The 16,182-nt window shown below is 71.8% G+C and overlaps 4 protein-coding genes across 4 annotated transcripts in view; 1 reads left to right on the forward strand and 3 right to left on the reverse strand.

Annotated features, from left to right (window-relative positions):
* LOC127028709 (dynamin-2-like) overlaps positions 1-311 on the reverse strand; it is a 21,101-nt gene extending 20,790 nt beyond the window's left edge. Inside the window, exon 1 of the mRNA XM_050914408.1 lies at positions 22-311. Coding sequence (XP_050770365.1) covers positions 22-311 — 290 coding nt within the window. The remainder of the gene's footprint in view (positions 1-21) is intronic.
* A 1,850-nt stretch (positions 312-2,161) lies between these two features.
* Positions 2,162-7,664, forward strand: ATG4D (autophagy related 4D cysteine peptidase). Its single transcript, XM_050914410.1, is given in 12 exon segments — positions 2,162-2,176; positions 5,004-5,058; positions 5,266-5,349; positions 5,461-5,634; positions 5,727-5,780; positions 5,783-5,996; positions 6,101-6,165; positions 6,289-6,434; positions 6,581-6,659; positions 6,756-6,832; positions 6,934-7,053; positions 7,164-7,664. Coding segments are annotated over 12 exon segments (1,257 nt in total). The 3' UTR covers positions 7,338-7,664.
* A 61-nt stretch (positions 7,665-7,725) lies between these two features.
* Positions 7,726-12,057, reverse strand: KRI1 (KRI1 homolog). The gene is given in 21 exon segments (XM_050914411.1): positions 7,726-7,805; positions 7,909-8,054; positions 8,130-8,225; positions 8,315-8,379; positions 8,458-8,588; positions 8,692-8,821; positions 8,936-8,973; positions 8,976-9,017; positions 9,093-9,168; positions 9,242-9,412; positions 9,501-9,596; positions 9,695-9,809; positions 9,893-10,020; positions 10,214-10,288; positions 10,390-10,486; positions 10,581-10,630; positions 10,719-10,776; positions 10,893-11,004; positions 11,111-11,216; positions 11,572-11,639; positions 11,976-12,057. Coding segments are annotated over 21 exon segments (1,962 nt in total).
* A 265-nt stretch (positions 12,058-12,322) lies between these two features.
* Positions 12,323-15,983, reverse strand: AP1M2 (adaptor related protein complex 1 subunit mu 2). The gene is given in 13 exon segments (XM_050914413.1): positions 12,323-12,435; positions 12,517-12,592; positions 13,283-13,338; positions 13,341-13,407; positions 13,548-13,706; positions 13,819-13,890; positions 13,964-14,106; positions 14,216-14,342; positions 14,849-14,996; positions 15,082-15,212; positions 15,328-15,395; positions 15,529-15,685; positions 15,942-15,983. Coding segments are annotated over 13 exon segments (1,269 nt in total). The 3' UTR covers positions 12,323-12,412.
* Positions 15,984-16,182: the final 199 nt, after the last annotated feature.

Consider the following 16,182-nt stretch of genomic DNA (forward strand, 5'->3'; position numbering starts at 1 on the left):
AACCACAACGCCGGCGTCAACCGTAAGGTGTTGGCGCCGGAGAGGACGATGTTGGCGGTGTAGGCGACGCCGGCCAACAGGTCGGAGAGGGTGAGGTTGCCCAGCAGGTAGAACATGGGGGAGTGGAGCTTCTTGGTCCTCCAGATGGTCACCAGCACCACCAGGTTCTCCACCACGATGAAGCCGCAGACGAGGAGGAAGAGGAGGGTCTCGGGGCGAAGGCCCCCCCGGTAACGCCCGGCGTGCAGCTTCCCGGTGTAGTTGTAGTGGAGGGCGAGAACCGCGTCCTCGGGGAACGGCCCCGGCGCCATGCTGGGGGCGGCGGGGGGGGGGGGGGCTGCTACATGGCGGGGAGCTGGGGGGGGGGGGGGGGGGAAGGAAACGGGGGGGGGGGGTGAGCGGGCGCGCGCCCCGAAAGAGCCGTCCGCGCGGGCACGCTCGCAGGCGCGCGCCCCGAACGGCCTGCGCATGCGCGCGCGTGTGCCATCGCAAGCGTGCCGCCGAAAGGGCCCCTGCGGACGCGAGCTTGCGAGCGTGCGCCCCGAAAGGTCTGCGTACGCGTGCACGCTCGCAGGCGTGCGCCCTAAAGGGTTTGCACGCTTGCAGGTGTGCACCCCTAAAGGTCTGCGTACGCGTGCACGCTCGCAGGTGTGCACCCTAAAGGGTTTGCACGCTTGCGAGCGCGCACCCTGAAAGGTCTGCGTACGCGTGCACGCTTGCATGCGTGCACCCTGAAAGGTCTGTGTACGTGTGCACACTCACAGGTGCGCACCCTAAAGGGTTTGCACGCTTGCGAGCACGCACCCGGAAAGGTCTGCGTACGCATGCACGCTCGCAGGCGCGCACCCTAAAGGGTTTGCACACTTGCGAGCACGCACCCGGAAAGGTCTGCGTACGTGTGCACGCTCGCATGCGTGCACCCTGAAAGGTCTGTGTACACGTGCACGCTCGCAGGCACGCACCCTAAAGGGTTTGCACGCTTGCGAGCGCACACCCGGAAAGGTCTGCGTACGCGTGCACGCTTGCAAGCGCACACCCTGAAAGGTCTGCGTACGCGTGCATGGTCACAGGCACGCACCCTAAAGGGTTTGCACACTTGCAAGCGCGCACCCCAAAAGGTCTGCGTACACGTGCACGCTCGCAGGTGCGCACCCGAAAGGGTTTGCACGCCTGCGAGCGTGCACCCCAAAAGGTCTGCGTACGCAGGCGCACACCCTAAAGGGTTTGCACACTTGCGAGCGTGCACCCTGAAAGGTCTGCGTACGTGTGCACACTCGCAGGCGCTCACCCTAAAGGGTTTGCACGCTTGCAAGCGTGCACCCTAACAGCTCTGTGCACATGTGTGTGTCTGTGCACGCTCGCAGGCGCGCACACGGAATGGTTTGCACCCGTGAGGGTCTGTGCGCGAGCGCACGCTCGCGAGCGTGCCCCTCAAAGGGTCCGTGCACACGTGCACGCTTGCAGGCACGGACCCCAAACGTTCCCACGTGGATGGGAGCTTGCAAGCGTGCGCCCCGAAGGGGCTGCGCACGCCCGCACGCTTGCAGGTGTGCATCCCGGACGGCCTCACGTGAGTAGGCGTGCAACCCGAAGGGGCTGCGCACGCGTGTGCGTGCAGGCAAGCGTGCACCGCGAAGGGGCCGGGGTGCGTGTGCACGCTCGCAGGCGTGCGCTTGCGAGCATGCGCCGCGAAGCGCCTTTGCACACGCGTGTGCTCGCAGGCGCGCGCCCCGAAGGGCTCCGCACGCTCGCGTGGGTGCTGCCCCACGGGACCCCCCACCACCACCACCACCAGTGGGTGCTGCCCCACGGCCCCCCACCCCACGCGTGGCCCCCCCAGCCGCTCGCGGGCACCCGCCGCCGTCGCGCCCTTCCCACCCACCCACCCACCGGGACGGGCCCGGGCGAGCGGCGGCGCGTCGGGGGCGGCCGCGGGGTCCCGCCATGGGGGAACCTGCCCAAATATTCGGGGCGGGATGGGTGCGGCCGGGCCCCACGGCGCTGGCGGGTCCCACCCTGCGCCCCACGGGAGGAGACGGGGCGGGGGGGGTGGGGGGCAGGAGGTGTGGGGCAGGGGAGTGGGGGTCAGGGGAGCTGTGGGGCTCGGATGATGGGGGGGTCAGGGGAGCTGTGGGGCAGGATGATGGGGGTCAGCGCAGCCATGGGGCAGGATGATGTGGGGGCAGCCATAGAACCAGGGTGGTGGGGGTCCATGTAGCTGTGGGGCAGGATAATGGGGGTCAGCACAGCCATGGGGCAGGATAATGGGGGTCGGGGGAGCTGTGGGGCAGGATGATGGGGGTCAGCGCAGCCATGGGGCAGGATAATGGGGGTCAGGGGAGCTGTGGTGCGGGATAATGGGGGTCAGGGCAGCCATAGGGCAGGATAATGGGGGTCCAGGCGGCTGTGGGGCTGGGACAATGGGGGGTCGGGGCAGCCGTGGGGCTGGGATGATGTGGGGGCAGCCATAGGGCCGGGATGACGGGGGTCTGGGGAGCTGTGGGGCAGGATAATGGGGGATCCAAGCAGCCGTGGGGCAGGATAATGGGGGTCCGAGCAGCCGTGGGGCCGGGATGCAGCTCCATTCCCCGCCGTGGGGCAGCCGTGGGGCTCCCGGTGCCGCCGCCCCAATGCCTGGGGGGGCTGAGAGGGCTGGGGGGGCTGAGAGGGCTGGGGGGCCCATTCCGGAGGGGGGGTGGGGTGGGAATGGCCCCCCCGGCCCCCCCCAGCCCCACAGCTCCGGCCCCCCGCTCCGCCTCCGTGCCTCAGTTTCCCCACTGGCCCCCTCCGGTATCGCCCCCCCCCCCCCTCCGCGTCCGTTCCCCGCGTGGGGTGGGGGGTTGGGGGGGTTGGGGGGGTCCCCCCCCCCGCACTCACCGCGGGACCCGGCTCCGCTCCGCCGCTCCGCGCTGGCTCCGGTGGGGCGCGGCGGGCCGGGCGGGGCCGGGCGGGGCGGGGGGGGGGCGGGGCCGCTCCTCCCCCCCCCCCCCCCCCCCCCCCCACTGCGGGACCCCCCGGGGGCACCGGCCCCTACGACCCCCAACTCCCCCCCCACCCCCCAGGGGATCCCCTGCCCCAGCCGGGGCTGAGCCCCCCCAACCCCCCCCGGAGCCCCCCAGTGCCCCCCCCCATCCCCTGCCCGAGCCGTGCAGGAGCCCCCCAGATGTGCCCGAGCCCCGCCAGATGTGCACACCCCCCCAGATGTGCCCGAGCCCCCCAAGAGATGCACAACCCCCTCCGGATGAGCCTGAGCCCCCCCAGATGTGCCCCACACCCCCCCAGATGTGCCCCACACCCCCCAGATGTGCCTAAGCCCCCCCTAAACGTGCCCAAGCCCCCCCCAGACATGCCCAAATCCCCCCAGATGTGCCCCAGCCCCCCAGATGTGCCTTAATCCCCCCCAGATGTGCTCAAGCCCCCCCCAGATGTGCCCCACACCCCCCCAGATGTGCTCAAGCCCCCCCAGATGTGCCCCACACCCCCCAGATGTACCCAAGCCCCCCAGATGTGCCTAAGCCCCCCCAAACGTGCCCAAGCCCCCCCAGACACACCCAAATCCCCCCAGATTTGCCCCAGCCCCCCCCAGATGTGCCCCACACCCCCCCAGATGTGCCCAAATCCCCCCAGATGTGCCCCAGCCCCTCTGGAGCCCCCCCCCCAGCACCGGCCGCCATGCCACGTGGGGCAGCCCCACTGCCGAACCGGTTGGGCCTCGCGCCGCCACCGGTGTCTGTCCGTCCGTCCGTCCGTCCGTCCGGGCAGGCCCCAACCCGCACCCCTGCCCCACACGGGGAACCCCAATCCCCCACGGGCTGTGGGGCCCGGGTCCCATAGGGTGGGGGGGTTGTGGGGCCCGGACACCTGGGTCCCATGGGGTGGGGGGGACGGGGCAGGGGCCCCCCCTCCCTCCCGGTGTGGGTGCTGGGAACCCCCGCGGGCCGGGGCAGGTGCTGGGCTCGGCGCTGCCAAAGGCGCCCGCGGCACCGGCGCACCCATCCCGGCACCCAGCCCCACACCGGCGTGGGGCCAGCCCCACGGCTGCCGTGGGGTGGGGGTCCCTGCGGTTGGGGGGGTGCCAGAGCCTGAGGCTCCTCTGTCCCACGGTGCCTGCACCAGCACCGGCCCCACATCGACCTGTGGGGCTGGGTACCTCAATCTGTGGGGCTGGCACCCCTCTCCATGGGGCTGGGACCCCCCTCTATGGGGCAGGCACCCCTCTGTGGGGCCAGCACTGCCGTCTGTGGGGCTGGCACCCCTCTCCATGGGGCTGGCACCCCTCTCCGTGGGGCTGGGACCCCCCTCTATGGGGCAGGCACTTCTCTGTGGGGCTGGCACCCCTCTCCATGGGGCTGGGCCCCCCCTCTGTGGGGCCAGCACTGCCTCTGTGCAGGGGTGAGCGGTGCCGCTTGGGGGGGGTCCCCATTCCCGGGGCCCCCCCATGGGGGTGCCCGGTCCCCAAGTCCCCCCAGGGTCACGGCGGGGGTCACGGGGGCATTTCAGGGGCACATGGGGGGGGGGGGACAGGGACCCCTGTCCCCCCCCCCCCCCATGTGCCCCCGAAATGCCCCCGTGACCCCCGCCGTGACCCTGGGGGTCCCCGTGTCCCCCCATGACCCCTGGGGGGGGTCCCCGTGTCCCCCCGTGTCACCCCATGGGGTGCCCCCCCCCCCCCAGGCCGCGGTGACGCACGTGCCCCGTCACCATGGCGACCCCTCCCTCCCTCTCACTTTCTTCGCCCCGCCCCCCCTTCCCCGCCGGACGCCACTTCCGCCCGGCGGCGTCGCCGCTTCCGGCGTCTGGCCCGTAACAAAGATGGCGGCGGCGGCGGCGGGTGGCGGTACCGGTACCGCCCGGGAGCGGCCCCGCCCCTGCCGGGGCCCCGCCCCGCCCCGCGCGCCGCCGCCGCCGCCATGAGCGCGGGGCCGCGGCGGAGGGGGGGGGGCCGCGGCGGCGGCGGCGGCGGTGGAGTTCCGGGAGCCCCGGGAGCCCCCCCCGGGGCTGAGGAGGGGGCGCGGGTGCGGGGCCGCTTCCTTTCGGCCTGGAACAGCGTCCGATACGGTGCGGCGGGGGGGGGGGCGGACCGGGACCCCGGGACCGGGGCGGCACGGGGAGGAGGAGGAGGAGGAGGAGGAGGGGGAGCGGGGGGCAGCACGGGGTGGGAAGCGAGGGGGACGGGGGGGACGGGGATGGGGGGGACGGGAGCGCGGTCGCGGGGGTCCCGGTGGTACCGGGGGTCCCCGCTGACACCCCCCCCCCCCCCCCCAGGCTGGACGGTGCGAACGAAGACCCACTTCAGCAAACTCTCCCCCCTCCACCTCCTGGGGCGCGCCTACTGCCCGGCAGCCGCCGGTGAGTGCCGGGACCCCCGGGGTGGGGGGGGGACACCTCAGGGCTCGGGGGTGCCGGGGGGGGGGGGGGGTCTCCTACTACAACCCCCCCCCCCCCCCAATTCCCTAGCAGAGGAGCTGGAGCGCTTCCAGCGGGATTTCTCCTCCCGGCTGTGGCTGACGTACCGGCGGGAATTCCCGGCGCTGGAGGGGACCCCCTGGACCACCGACTGCGGCTGGGGCTGCATGCTGCGCAGCGCCCAGATGCTGCTGGCCCAGGGCCTCATCCTGCACCTCCTGGGCAGGGGTAAGGGGGGGGGAATGGACCCCCAAAACCCCTGGGGGGGGTCTATCCCCCCCCCCCCAACACCCCGCTCCCCACCCCGTGCTCGGCTCTAGACTGGACGTGGCCTGAGGCGCTGCTGGAGCTGGAACCGGAGCCGGTGACCGGGTCCCGGCGGCCGAGGGACCCCCGGGACGGACACGGGACCCCCCAGGACGGACACGGGACCCCCGGGAGACGGAGCAGCGGCACCGCACCATCGTGGCCTGGTTCGCCGACCACCCCCGGGCGCCTTTCGGCATCCATCGTTTGGTGGAGCTGGGTCGGAACGCCGGGAAAAAAGCCGGGGATTGGTATGGCCCTTCCATCGTCGCCCACATCCTTCGGTGAGCGGGGAGGGGGTGTCGGGGGGGGGCTCCCCATCTTATTTTGGGGGGGGGGGGGGGCCGGGACCCCCCCAGGACTCGCCCTCTCCCCCCTCCCGCGGCAGGAGGGCGGTGGAAACCTGCCCGGAGACCAGCGGCCTTTCGGTCTACATCTCCCAGGATTGCACCGGTAGGCGCCGGGGGCGGCGCGGGGGGGGCTTCCCCCTCCCCAGTTTTGGGGTGGGGGGAGTGATCCAGGCACCGGGATGAGCAGTCTGTGTTCCTTTCCCCCCCCCCCCCCCTTTTCTGGTAGTTTACAAAGGGGACGTCGCCAGCCTGGTGCAGGGTGACGCCGAACGAACCGCGCCGGAGCCCGGGCAGCGCCGAGCCGTCGTCGTCCTGGTGCCGGTGCGGTTGGGGGGCGAGAGCTTGAACCCCGTCTACGTGGATTGCGTCAAGGTGGGGACCCACGGGGTGCGGGGGGGCTCTGCCGCGGCATCACCGGCGCCGGTTCTCCTTCCCGGTTGTGCCGGGAGCCAGCTCCCGGTGCTGCCGAGTGCCTCCCGGTGCCGCTGACCCCCCCCCCGTCCCCGTCCCCTCTCCAGGAGCTGCTGAAGTTGAAATCCTGCGTGGGCATCATCGGCGGCAAACCCCGGCACTCCCTTTACTTTGTCGGCTTCCAAGGTAGCGGTGCCGGCGCCGGCAGTGCCGCGCGGTTTGGGGACGAGGGAGGGGGGGGACACGGACACACCACCGACCTATTTTTGCCCGCCCCCCCAGATGATTTCTTGCTCTACCTGGACCCCCACTACTGCCAGCCCTTCGTGGACACCTCCCGGGAGAACTTCCCCTTGCAGGTGGGTGCAGGGGAGGGGGGGGGGGACCCCGATAAAATGGGGGGGGGGGATATCGCAGCGGGGTGTAAACCCCCCCAATGTGTCTGTGCCCCCCCCTCAAGTCCTTCCACTGCGGCTCCCCGCGGAAAATGGCCTTCGGGAAGATGGATCCCAGTTGCACCATCGGCTTCTACGCCGCCGGCGGGCCGGATCTGGAGGAGCTCTGCTCCGACCTCACCCGCGTGAGTCCCCGGTGCCTGGGGGGGGGGGGGGGGGGGGGGAAGCTTTTGGGGTGCCCCCCCCTCCTCTTTCTGACCCCGTAACCCCCCCTCCTCCCCTCTTTTCTTCCCAGGTCCTGACCCCCCCCTCGGCGCCGGAGCGCTACCCCATCTTCACGGTGGCGGAGGGTCAGGCACAGGACCACGGCCTGGAGCCGCTCGGCTCCCGGCCCCCCCCGCCGCCGCCGCCCCCCCGCGCCGGCAAGCGCCCCAAAAAACCCGGCGCCGACGAGTTCGTCTTCCTCTGACCCCCCCATACACTGGATCGGGCCCCCCCCCCTGCACCGGGGCGGTGGTGCCGCGGTTTGGGGGGCCGTGGGGATACACCCCCCCCCCCCTCAGGGTTAGGGCTGTTTTGGTTCACTACTGCGCCGCGCCGGGACCGGAGCTCAGGGCCGGTGTTTGCCGAATCCCGGCACGGGGAACCCCCCTCCCCCCCCCCCCCCCGTCGTGGTGTTTTTTGGCCGTCACACGCTGCTCGCGGCGAGGGGGGGCGTTATTTATTGCTCCGCTCAGGACCCCCCCTCGTCCGTCTGTCCGTCTCCCCACCAGATTAAAGATGAACTTGAACCGGAGCGCAGCCGGCGCGGTGGGTTACGGTGTTTCTTGGTCACCGTGCGTGCGTGTGTCCCCCCCTCAGCGCCGGATCAGGCCCGGGGGGGCTTTGCCCCCCCCCGGCTCCTCCCCTCCACCTTCTTGCGCCGCTGCCGAAGGAGCTGCCGGTACCGGAGCCGCCGGGGATTGAGGCCGAAGGCTTCCAACCGTTTCCCGGTGAAATCCCGGCCCCCCAGCCGCACCGCCGGCCCCAGGGGTGCGGACCCCCGGCGCCGGGCCCCCCGGGGTGTGGGGGGGCTGCGGTCGGGGGGGGCCCCGAGGCTCCCGGCTCCTCCGGCCGCTTCCGCTTGTCCCGGCGTTTCTTCCCCAGCTTGGGCTTGGCCGCCGGCGCTGGCTGGGGCTCCTCGGGCCTGGGGGGTGGGATGGGGGTGAGGGGGGGCTGCATGCCCCCCCCCCCAAGCCCCCCCAAACCCCCCCCCACGTACGCGGCCGCGAGGGATTTGAAGATCTGCTGCTTCTTCCAGGCGTTCTGCGCCCGCCGGCTGTAGTTGGCCTGGTCCTGCCGCTCCTCCTGCTCCGACCTGCGGTGAGGGGGGCGGTGAGCCCCCCAAAACGGGGGGGGGGGACGCAGGACCCCCCCCACACCCCACTTTCACCCCCCCCCGCTCACCGGTACATGCAGGTCTTGCGCAGGGAACACCAGCGGTTCAGCTCCTTGTCATCGGCTGCCAGGATCTTGGGGGGGGACACAGGGACATGGGGCAGAGTTGGGGGGCACAGACACCCCGGGGGGGGGTCCCGGGCGGACTCTACCTCGTCGGTGGTGAGGCCGAAGTCGCAGGGGAGGACGTTGCGGTACTTGAAGCGACAGGGCAGGTCGCCCACCAGGTCCTCGTAGTCCAGGCGGTAAAACTCCTCCAGGTACTGCTCGAAGGTGCCGGTGGCTGCGGCGGGGGGGGGGACAGGAGTTGGGAGGGGGGTCTCAGGGAGTTGGGGGGGGGTCCCAGGACTCGAGGGGGGTCCCAGCCGCCGCCCCGTGGCACTCACCAGGGTCGAACGCCGGTTTTTCCCGCTCCACCGCCTCCTTGAACCGCGTCTTGTGCCGCTTCTTCCCCGGTGTCGGGGGCTGCCGCCGTTTCGGGGCGGGGGGGGCCGCCGGGTCGTAGTCGGCGTCCATCTGCGGATGGGGGGGGAACTGCCTGCGCCCTGCCTGCGCCCTGCCTGCGCCGCTCATCCCGGTGATGAGTTCCTCCCGGCCTCAGCCCGGGGCAGGAGGGGGGAAGGTACGTACCACAAAATCGGGGTCCTCGCAGTGGGGCTCCCGCTCGTCCCCCCCTCCTCCCGGCCCGTCCAGGCGTCCCAGTTCCAGTCATCTGGGGGGGGGACACACACACAGTGATGTCGGGGTGACAGGGCCCCCCCCGAGCCCCCCCCGCCCCCCAACTCACCATCCAGCCCCTCCTCTTCCTCAAACTGCGGCTTCTCCTCCTCCTCCCGGCCGTAATAATCGTCCCCGAAACATTCCTGGGGGGGGGAGAGGGGGGGTCAGCGGGGACAGGGGGGGATGCGGCAGGGAGGGGGGGACACGGACACCCACCGCCATCAGCCGGTCGTGCCGGGCCGGGTCAAAGTCTTCCTCCAGGAAGGTTTCGGTGAAGCCGACGGCGGCGTTGCCGGTGGCCTCCCGCAGCCGGGCCAGCCGGGCAGCCATCTCCTCCCGCTTCAGGTTCTTCAGCTGCTTCAGCTCCTCCCGCTTCCGTGCCTTCTCCTACGGACGGACAGACAGACAGACGCGGTGCCGGGGGGGGGAACAACGGACAGACGGACGCGGCGGTGCCTCCTTTCCCCCCCCTCACCTTCCTCTTCCTCTCCCGAATCTGCTCCCGCTTCTCCTTCCGCCGCTCGTCCCGTCGCCGCACCGAGGTGGGGATGCTCCGGGGGTACGTCTTCACCTGGCGATGGGGGGGGAGTTTTAGGGTCACGGCCCCCCCAATTTTGCCCCCCCCCACCCCCTAATTTTGCCCCCCTACCCCCCAATTTTGCCCCCCACCTGCTCGGCGTCGGGCTCCTCGAAGCGGAAATTGTAGCGACGTTCGAAATCCTCCTGCTTGGCCAGGAAGAGCTCGCCCTCGTCCGAGGAGTCGGCCAGCCGGGGGGGGGACGCCCTGGACAGGGGGGGACACGGAGTTGGGGGGGGATGAAGGGGGTGCGGTGGGTTTTTGTGGGGCTGGGGGGGGGTCCCGCTTACCCTTCGGCATCCTCCTCATCATCCTCCTCCTCCTCCTCCTCGCGGTAGCCCTGGTTCAGGATGTAATCCCGCAGGAAGCGCTCGCCGGGATCCAGCGCCGGGTCGGTCCAGTACTGCTGGAGGGGCACCTGCGGGACGGGGGGGGGCTTGGGGACATGGAGGGGGACACGGGGGGGCTTGGGGACACGGGGGGGGATGCAGGGATGGGGGGGACGGGGGGACGCGGGGACACAGAGGGGCTCGGGGACACGGGGGGGATGCAGCCGTCTGCGTCCCGGGGCCATCGCTGCCACGAGCTGTGCCCGGCCTCAGCCCCCTCACCAGGTCCTGCAGCGGCTCCGGGGGGGCCCCCCCCTGCCCCTTCAGCCAGCGGATGTAATCCTCCTCCTCGCGCTCCTGGGGGGGCACACACACGCGCACACACACAGCGTCAGCCTCGTGGGCCCCCCCCACCCCCCGTGACCCCCCCAGACCCCCCCAAACCCCCCCAGCCTCACCTTCTCCTCTGCCGTCTGGCTGCGCCGCCGGAGCAGGGCAGAGCCCCCCCCTTCCTCCTCCTCCTCCTCCTCGCTGTCGGCCACGAAGGCTCGGAAGCTGCCAGGTGGGGGGGGCACACAGTTACCCCCCGGTGCCGAGGACCCCCCCCAAAGCGTGGCAGGCCCCCCAAATGCCGCACCCCCCCCCCCACCTCTCCTTCAGCTCCCGCTGCTCCTCGGCGTAGCTCCTGGAGGCCGCTCTCTGCGGGGAGAAATTGGGGGGGGGGGTCAGCGTGATTTGGGGGGGGGGTCACACACAGCCCTCCCCCTCCCCCCCCCCCCAACTCCACCTTCCTCCGCTCGGCCGCCGCCTCCTCGTCCTCCTCATCTTCCTCGTCCACGTATTTGCTGCGGGGAAGGCGGGAGGGTCAGAGCCCCCCGGGGGGGGGGCTCAGCCCAGGACCCCCCCCCCCCCCCAAAAAGACCCCCCCCCACCCCCCCCCCAGCCGCAGCCCCCTCCTCACCCCTCCTTCTCCAGCACCACCTTCCTCTCATAGTCCTTCAGGTACATCGGCTTCGCCGGGCGCTCTTCATCCTCCTCCTCCTCCTCCTCGGCATCGCTCCCCGACGAGGAGTCTGGGGATGGAGGGGACGGGGTTTGGGGGGATCCCCCCTCGAATTTGGGGGGACACCGCCCCCCCCCCCCCCCAAGGGGTGTGGGGACCCCCCAGCGCCCCGGTACCTCGCTGGCTGTAGAAGGTGGCGTCCTGCCGGTAGATGCGGGGGTCGCGGGTCTTCAGCAGCGCCAGGGTGCGGTAGAAATCCCGCTCCAGGCGGGGGTCGACGGCCTGGGGGGCACCCAGGGGTTCGGGGGGGGCACCCAGGGCTTCGGGGGGGGCACCCAGGGCTTCGGGGGGGGGGTGGGGACACCCAGGGGCTCGGGGGGGGCACCCAAGGGTCCACAGGGGGCACCCAGGGGTCCGGGGGGGGGCACCCAGGGGTCGGGGGGGGCACCCAGGGCTTCGGGGGGGGGCGGGGGCACCCAGGGGCTCGGGGGGGGCACCCAAGGGTCCACAGGGGGCACCCAGGGGTTCGAGGGGGGCACCCAGGGGTCTGGGGGGGCACACGGGGTTCGGGGACGGCACCCGGGGGTCCACGGGGGGCACCCAAGGGTCCGGGGGGGGAACCCCCCCCCCCACTCACCACATCGTCCCCGCTGGAGTCGGACTCGGAGCTGGAGCCGTCCCCGGTGTCCCCATAACGGTCCTGCACTGCGGGGACCCCCTCAGCCACCGGCACCGCGGGGGGGGGGGGGAGACGGAACGGGGGACACCCCCCCCCCCCCCCCCAGTCCCGGTGTCCCCTGTCCTCCCGGTTGCCCCCCCTCCCCGGCGTCCCCGGTCACGCGGTGCCCCCCCCCACCCCATGGTCCCGGGCTCTGTTACCCCGATCCCCCCCCCCAGCCCGGTCCCCGTTACCTCCCGGTCCCCGTTTCCGCCCCCCCCGCCGGTCCCCGGTTCCCCCCCCACACCCCGGTCCCCGTTACGTCCCGGGCCCCGGCCCCGCCCCGTGCCCCGCCCCTCCGTCCCCGGCCCCGCCCCGCTCACGCCGCTGCAGCTCCTCGCGCCGCCGGTACCGCCCGTATCGCTCCGCGAAGGCCGCGTTCACCCGCAGCGCCGGCTCCGGCATCGCCGCTCACGTGACCGCCGCTTCCGCCGCCGCCGTCACGTGAGAGGGGTGCGACGGCCGCCCCCCCCGAACCGAACAGCCCCGCCCCATCCTCTCCCGCTCTTAAAAAGGGAAACGAGTCGGGCGCCGCGGGTGGGGCCCACCCGATCCCGCTGCACCCCAACCCCCCCCTCCCAGCCTCCTCCTCCTCACCCCCCCGACCCCCCCCAGCCCCCCTTGCCCCCCCCCAACAGATCCACGGGGCCGGTGGTCTCAGCTCCATCTTTATAGGAACAGAGAAAGAGGGTGGGCGCAGGGGGGGACCCCGGGGCGAGGGGGGGCTCCGGGTGGGTCCATGGGGGTCCGGGGAGCCCCCCTAGCTGGTGCGGAGCTGGTAGTCTGCAAAAGGGAGAGCGGGGGGTGAGTGGGGGGGGCGGTGTCCCCCGGCCGGGGGTCCCCGGGGGGGGGTCCCGGACTCACCCCCACTCTGGGTGATGTATCGCACCCAGGGCAGCGCCTGGTACCCGCTCTTCTCGATGATCTTCATGTACCGCACCTGGGGGGGGGCCGGGCGGGGATGGACCCCCCGGGCACCCCAACTCCCCCCCCGGGTCCCCCCGGGCACCCTGACACCCCCTCAAGCACCTTGACCCCCTTCCCCAGTCCCCTGAGTGCAGAGGAGATGCTGCCCCCCCCCCCCCCCCCCCCCCCGCGGCCACCCCATGGGGATGCCAGGGGCTGCATCCCCCCCACCCTGTCCCCAAAACCTGCTGAGCCACCCCGATGGGGGGACACCGCAGGTCACGTCCCCAGAAAGGATGGGGCCACCTCCCCGGGACCCCCACGAGCCACATCCCCAGAAAGGATGGGGCCGCCTCCCCGGGACCCCCACAAGCCACGTCCCCAGAAAGGATGGGGCCACCTCCCTGGGACCCCCACGGGCCACGTCCCCAGAAAGGATGGGACCCCGTCCCCGGGACCCCCACGAGCCACGTCCCCAAAAAGGATGGGGCCACCTCCCTGGGACCCCCCACAAGCCATGTCCCCAAAACACAAGTGGCCACCTCCCCGGGACCCCCACGAGCCACGTCCCCACCACCCCACCCTGAAACGCATGAGGCCACCACCCTGGGGACCCCCCGGGCCTTGTCCCCGGCATGTCCTGTCCCCTCCATCCTGTCCCCAAAACACATGGGACCCCCTCCCTGGGGACCCCACCCGCCACGTCCCCCTCCCCGGCTGGCACCTGGATGCCCGAGACGGTGAAGTAAGGGATCTCGAAGCGGACGGAGATGGGCGGCCTCCCTCCTCCTCCTCCTTCTCCACGCTGGGCAGCCCGAAATGGGCGCGCATCAGGTGCTCCTTCCCCCCCTGCGCGGCACCGGCACGGCTGGGGACGGCACCGGGCCACCCGCCGCGGCACCCCGGGTAGGGGGAGAAGGGGTGGGGGGGGGACACACAACACGACACACGGACCCCGGCGTCGCGAGATGCGGGGTGGGCAACCTCACCGGGAAGGACTTGATGGTCCAGATGACGAGGTTCCTCTCCGGGAGGTACCTGGCGGAGCCCACGCTGGTCTTGAACTTGGGGGAATCGGCGTCGCTGGGCACCGGCACCGCGATCTCCACCCCGTTGGCCACCGACTGCTTCTTGAACTGGCCCTTGGCCTTGGGGAGGGTGGGGGGGACACACACATACAAGCGGGGTGCGGAGATGGGGGGGGTATCAGGGGCGGCCGGGGGTCCCACCATGGCGGCGGTGAGCTCCCCGGCGTCTCACCTTGACCATGATCTCCACCCGGCTGTGGGAGAACTTCTCGATGATCGACTCGATCCAGATGAGCGGCTTCACCTGGGTGGGGGGGAAAGGGGTCACCCCCGTGTCCCCCGTGTGCGTCCCCTCCCCGGGTGGGCTCGGCCCCCACCTGGGTGTTGAGGCGGTAGGACATGAGCTCGAAGTCTCCGTCGGGGGGGATGAAGGAGATGGTGCGGTCGTTGTCGAAGCGGGAGAGCCGGACGCACTGGTGGAACTTCACGTCCTCCAGTTCCACCGACTTGTTCTTGCCCCCTGGGGAGGGAGGGACGGCGTCGGGGAGGGGGGCGAGGGGATGGGGATGTGTCACACACCCCCCCCCCCCGGCCCGGGGCTGTCCCCGAGCCCACCCGGCGGCACTCACGTCCGGTCAGCTCGAAGAGGACGCGGTCGTTCAAGCCCAGGCGCAGCTCGGGCATCCCCGAGAGGAAGACCTTCAGCTTGATGGTGCCCACCACCTCGCTCAGCAGCACGCTGCCGTTGGCGCTCACCTGCGGGCACCGGCGCCAGCTTCATCACCGGCACCATCACCGTCCTCATCACCAGCCCCAGCCCCATCACCATCACTGTCCTCATCCCCATCAATGTCACCATCCTTATCCCCATCCCCACCACCAGCCCCACCACCATCCCGATCCTCATCCCCATCACCATGATCGTCTCCGTCGCCATCCTCATCACCAGCCCCACCACCATCCCAACCCTCATCCCCATCACCATGATCGTCTCCATCACCATCCTCATCACCAGCCCCACCACCATCCCAACCCTCATCCCCATCACCATGATCGTCTCCGTCGCCATCCTCATCACCAGCCCCACCACCGGTCCCATCCCCAGTCCCACCAGCATCCCCAATCCCATCACCGGTCCCACCGCCATCACCATTCCCATCACCATCACCGTTCCCCCACCCCACCACCGACCCGGCGGCAGCAGGACCCCAACAGCCCCCCCCCCCCAGTTTGCAGCCCCCCCCCCCCCCCCCCAATCTCACCAGCAGGTTCACTGACTCGATGACGTCAATGAAGACCTCGTTCTTCTTGTACCTGATGCCCTCGGAGCGCCAGGACACGGCGTTGGTGACCGTGGTGGGGACGCGGGACTTGCCCGTCTCCAGCTTGTTGCCCTCCTGCGTGATGTACCTGCGGTGGGGGGGGGAGTGGGGGTGCAGAGGGGGGTGAGGGGGGGTGTGGGGGGGTCCCGAAGCCCCCCCCTGGCCCCACTCACTCCTGCAGGATCTTGCTGTCTGTGGTCTGCGGGAAGCCGAAGTCCATCAGCTCGTCCAGGAGCTCGTAGACGATGACGAAGTTGTCGCGGATGCTCTCCTCCTCCAGCTCCTTGAAGTACTCGCAGAAGACCTGGGGGGGGGGGGGGGGGCACCGAGCGCCTCTGTCACCCCCCCCACCCCCCTGGGAGAGGAGCTCCCTCAAACGGGGGGACCCTCTCCCCCCCCCCAGACCCCCCCAACCTCACCTCCACCACCTTGTAGAGGAAGGAGTAGACCAAGGAAGCGTTGCCGTTCTTCTTGGTGGTGGCCACCACTGGTGGGGAGGGGGGGTTAAGGAAAGGGGGAGCAGCGGTGGGGGGGGGGGGGGGGGGGGGGTGTCCCCCCCTGACCCTGGGGGTTGTGGGGGGGGGGATATGTCCGTGGGGGAGGGCGTTCCGGAAGGATACGGTAGAGGTTGGCGTGTTTGATCCAGAGGAAGTGGACCTTGCCGTGGGTCAGGAGGGGGGTGAGGGCCCCCTCCTCCTCCCGCTGCAGCAGCAGCCCCATGAAGTGCTCGATCTCCCCCAGCCCCACGTCCCCCTTGTAGTTGCGGCTGATCAGCGGCTGCGGGGCGGCGAGGGGGGGGGGGGGGGGTGTCAGAGGTGGGGGGACACCCCCCCCCCCCAAACCGCTCACCCCATCCCCGGGGTCATGGGGGTCACCGCCAGGCTCTGCCATTGACCTTGGCTGACCTTCAAGGCTGGGGGGGACAGGGGGATGGGACGACAGCAGGGTGTCCCCCCCCCCCGCATGCCTGGGTTCCCCCCCCCCCGGGGGGGTTTTGGGGTGGCTGTGGGGGGGGGGGTGGGGGGGGTCTCACCTTCCCCTTGAGGTCCAGGATGAAGAGGGCGGAGGCGGCCATGGCGGGGCCCGGCAGCCACCGCGTCACCGTCACCTGCGCCAGGTGAGCGGCTGCGCCCATGGGCGCGCGGGGCCTTAAAGGGGACGGCCCAGCCCCACAGGCACCCACGGCGGGGGGGGGCACTGGATCCCACCCGTGGGCCTGGCGGGGGGGGGGGGCACCCAGGCTCGGCCACCCCACGGTGGGGGTACGGCCTCCT

The sequence above is a fragment of the Gymnogyps californianus genome, unplaced genomic scaffold, assembly GCF_018139145.2.
Source record: "Gymnogyps californianus isolate 813 unplaced genomic scaffold, ASM1813914v2 HiC_scaffold_40, whole genome shotgun sequence".
NCBI classification, from domain to species: domain Eukaryota; kingdom Metazoa; phylum Chordata; class Aves; order Accipitriformes; family Cathartidae; genus Gymnogyps; species Gymnogyps californianus.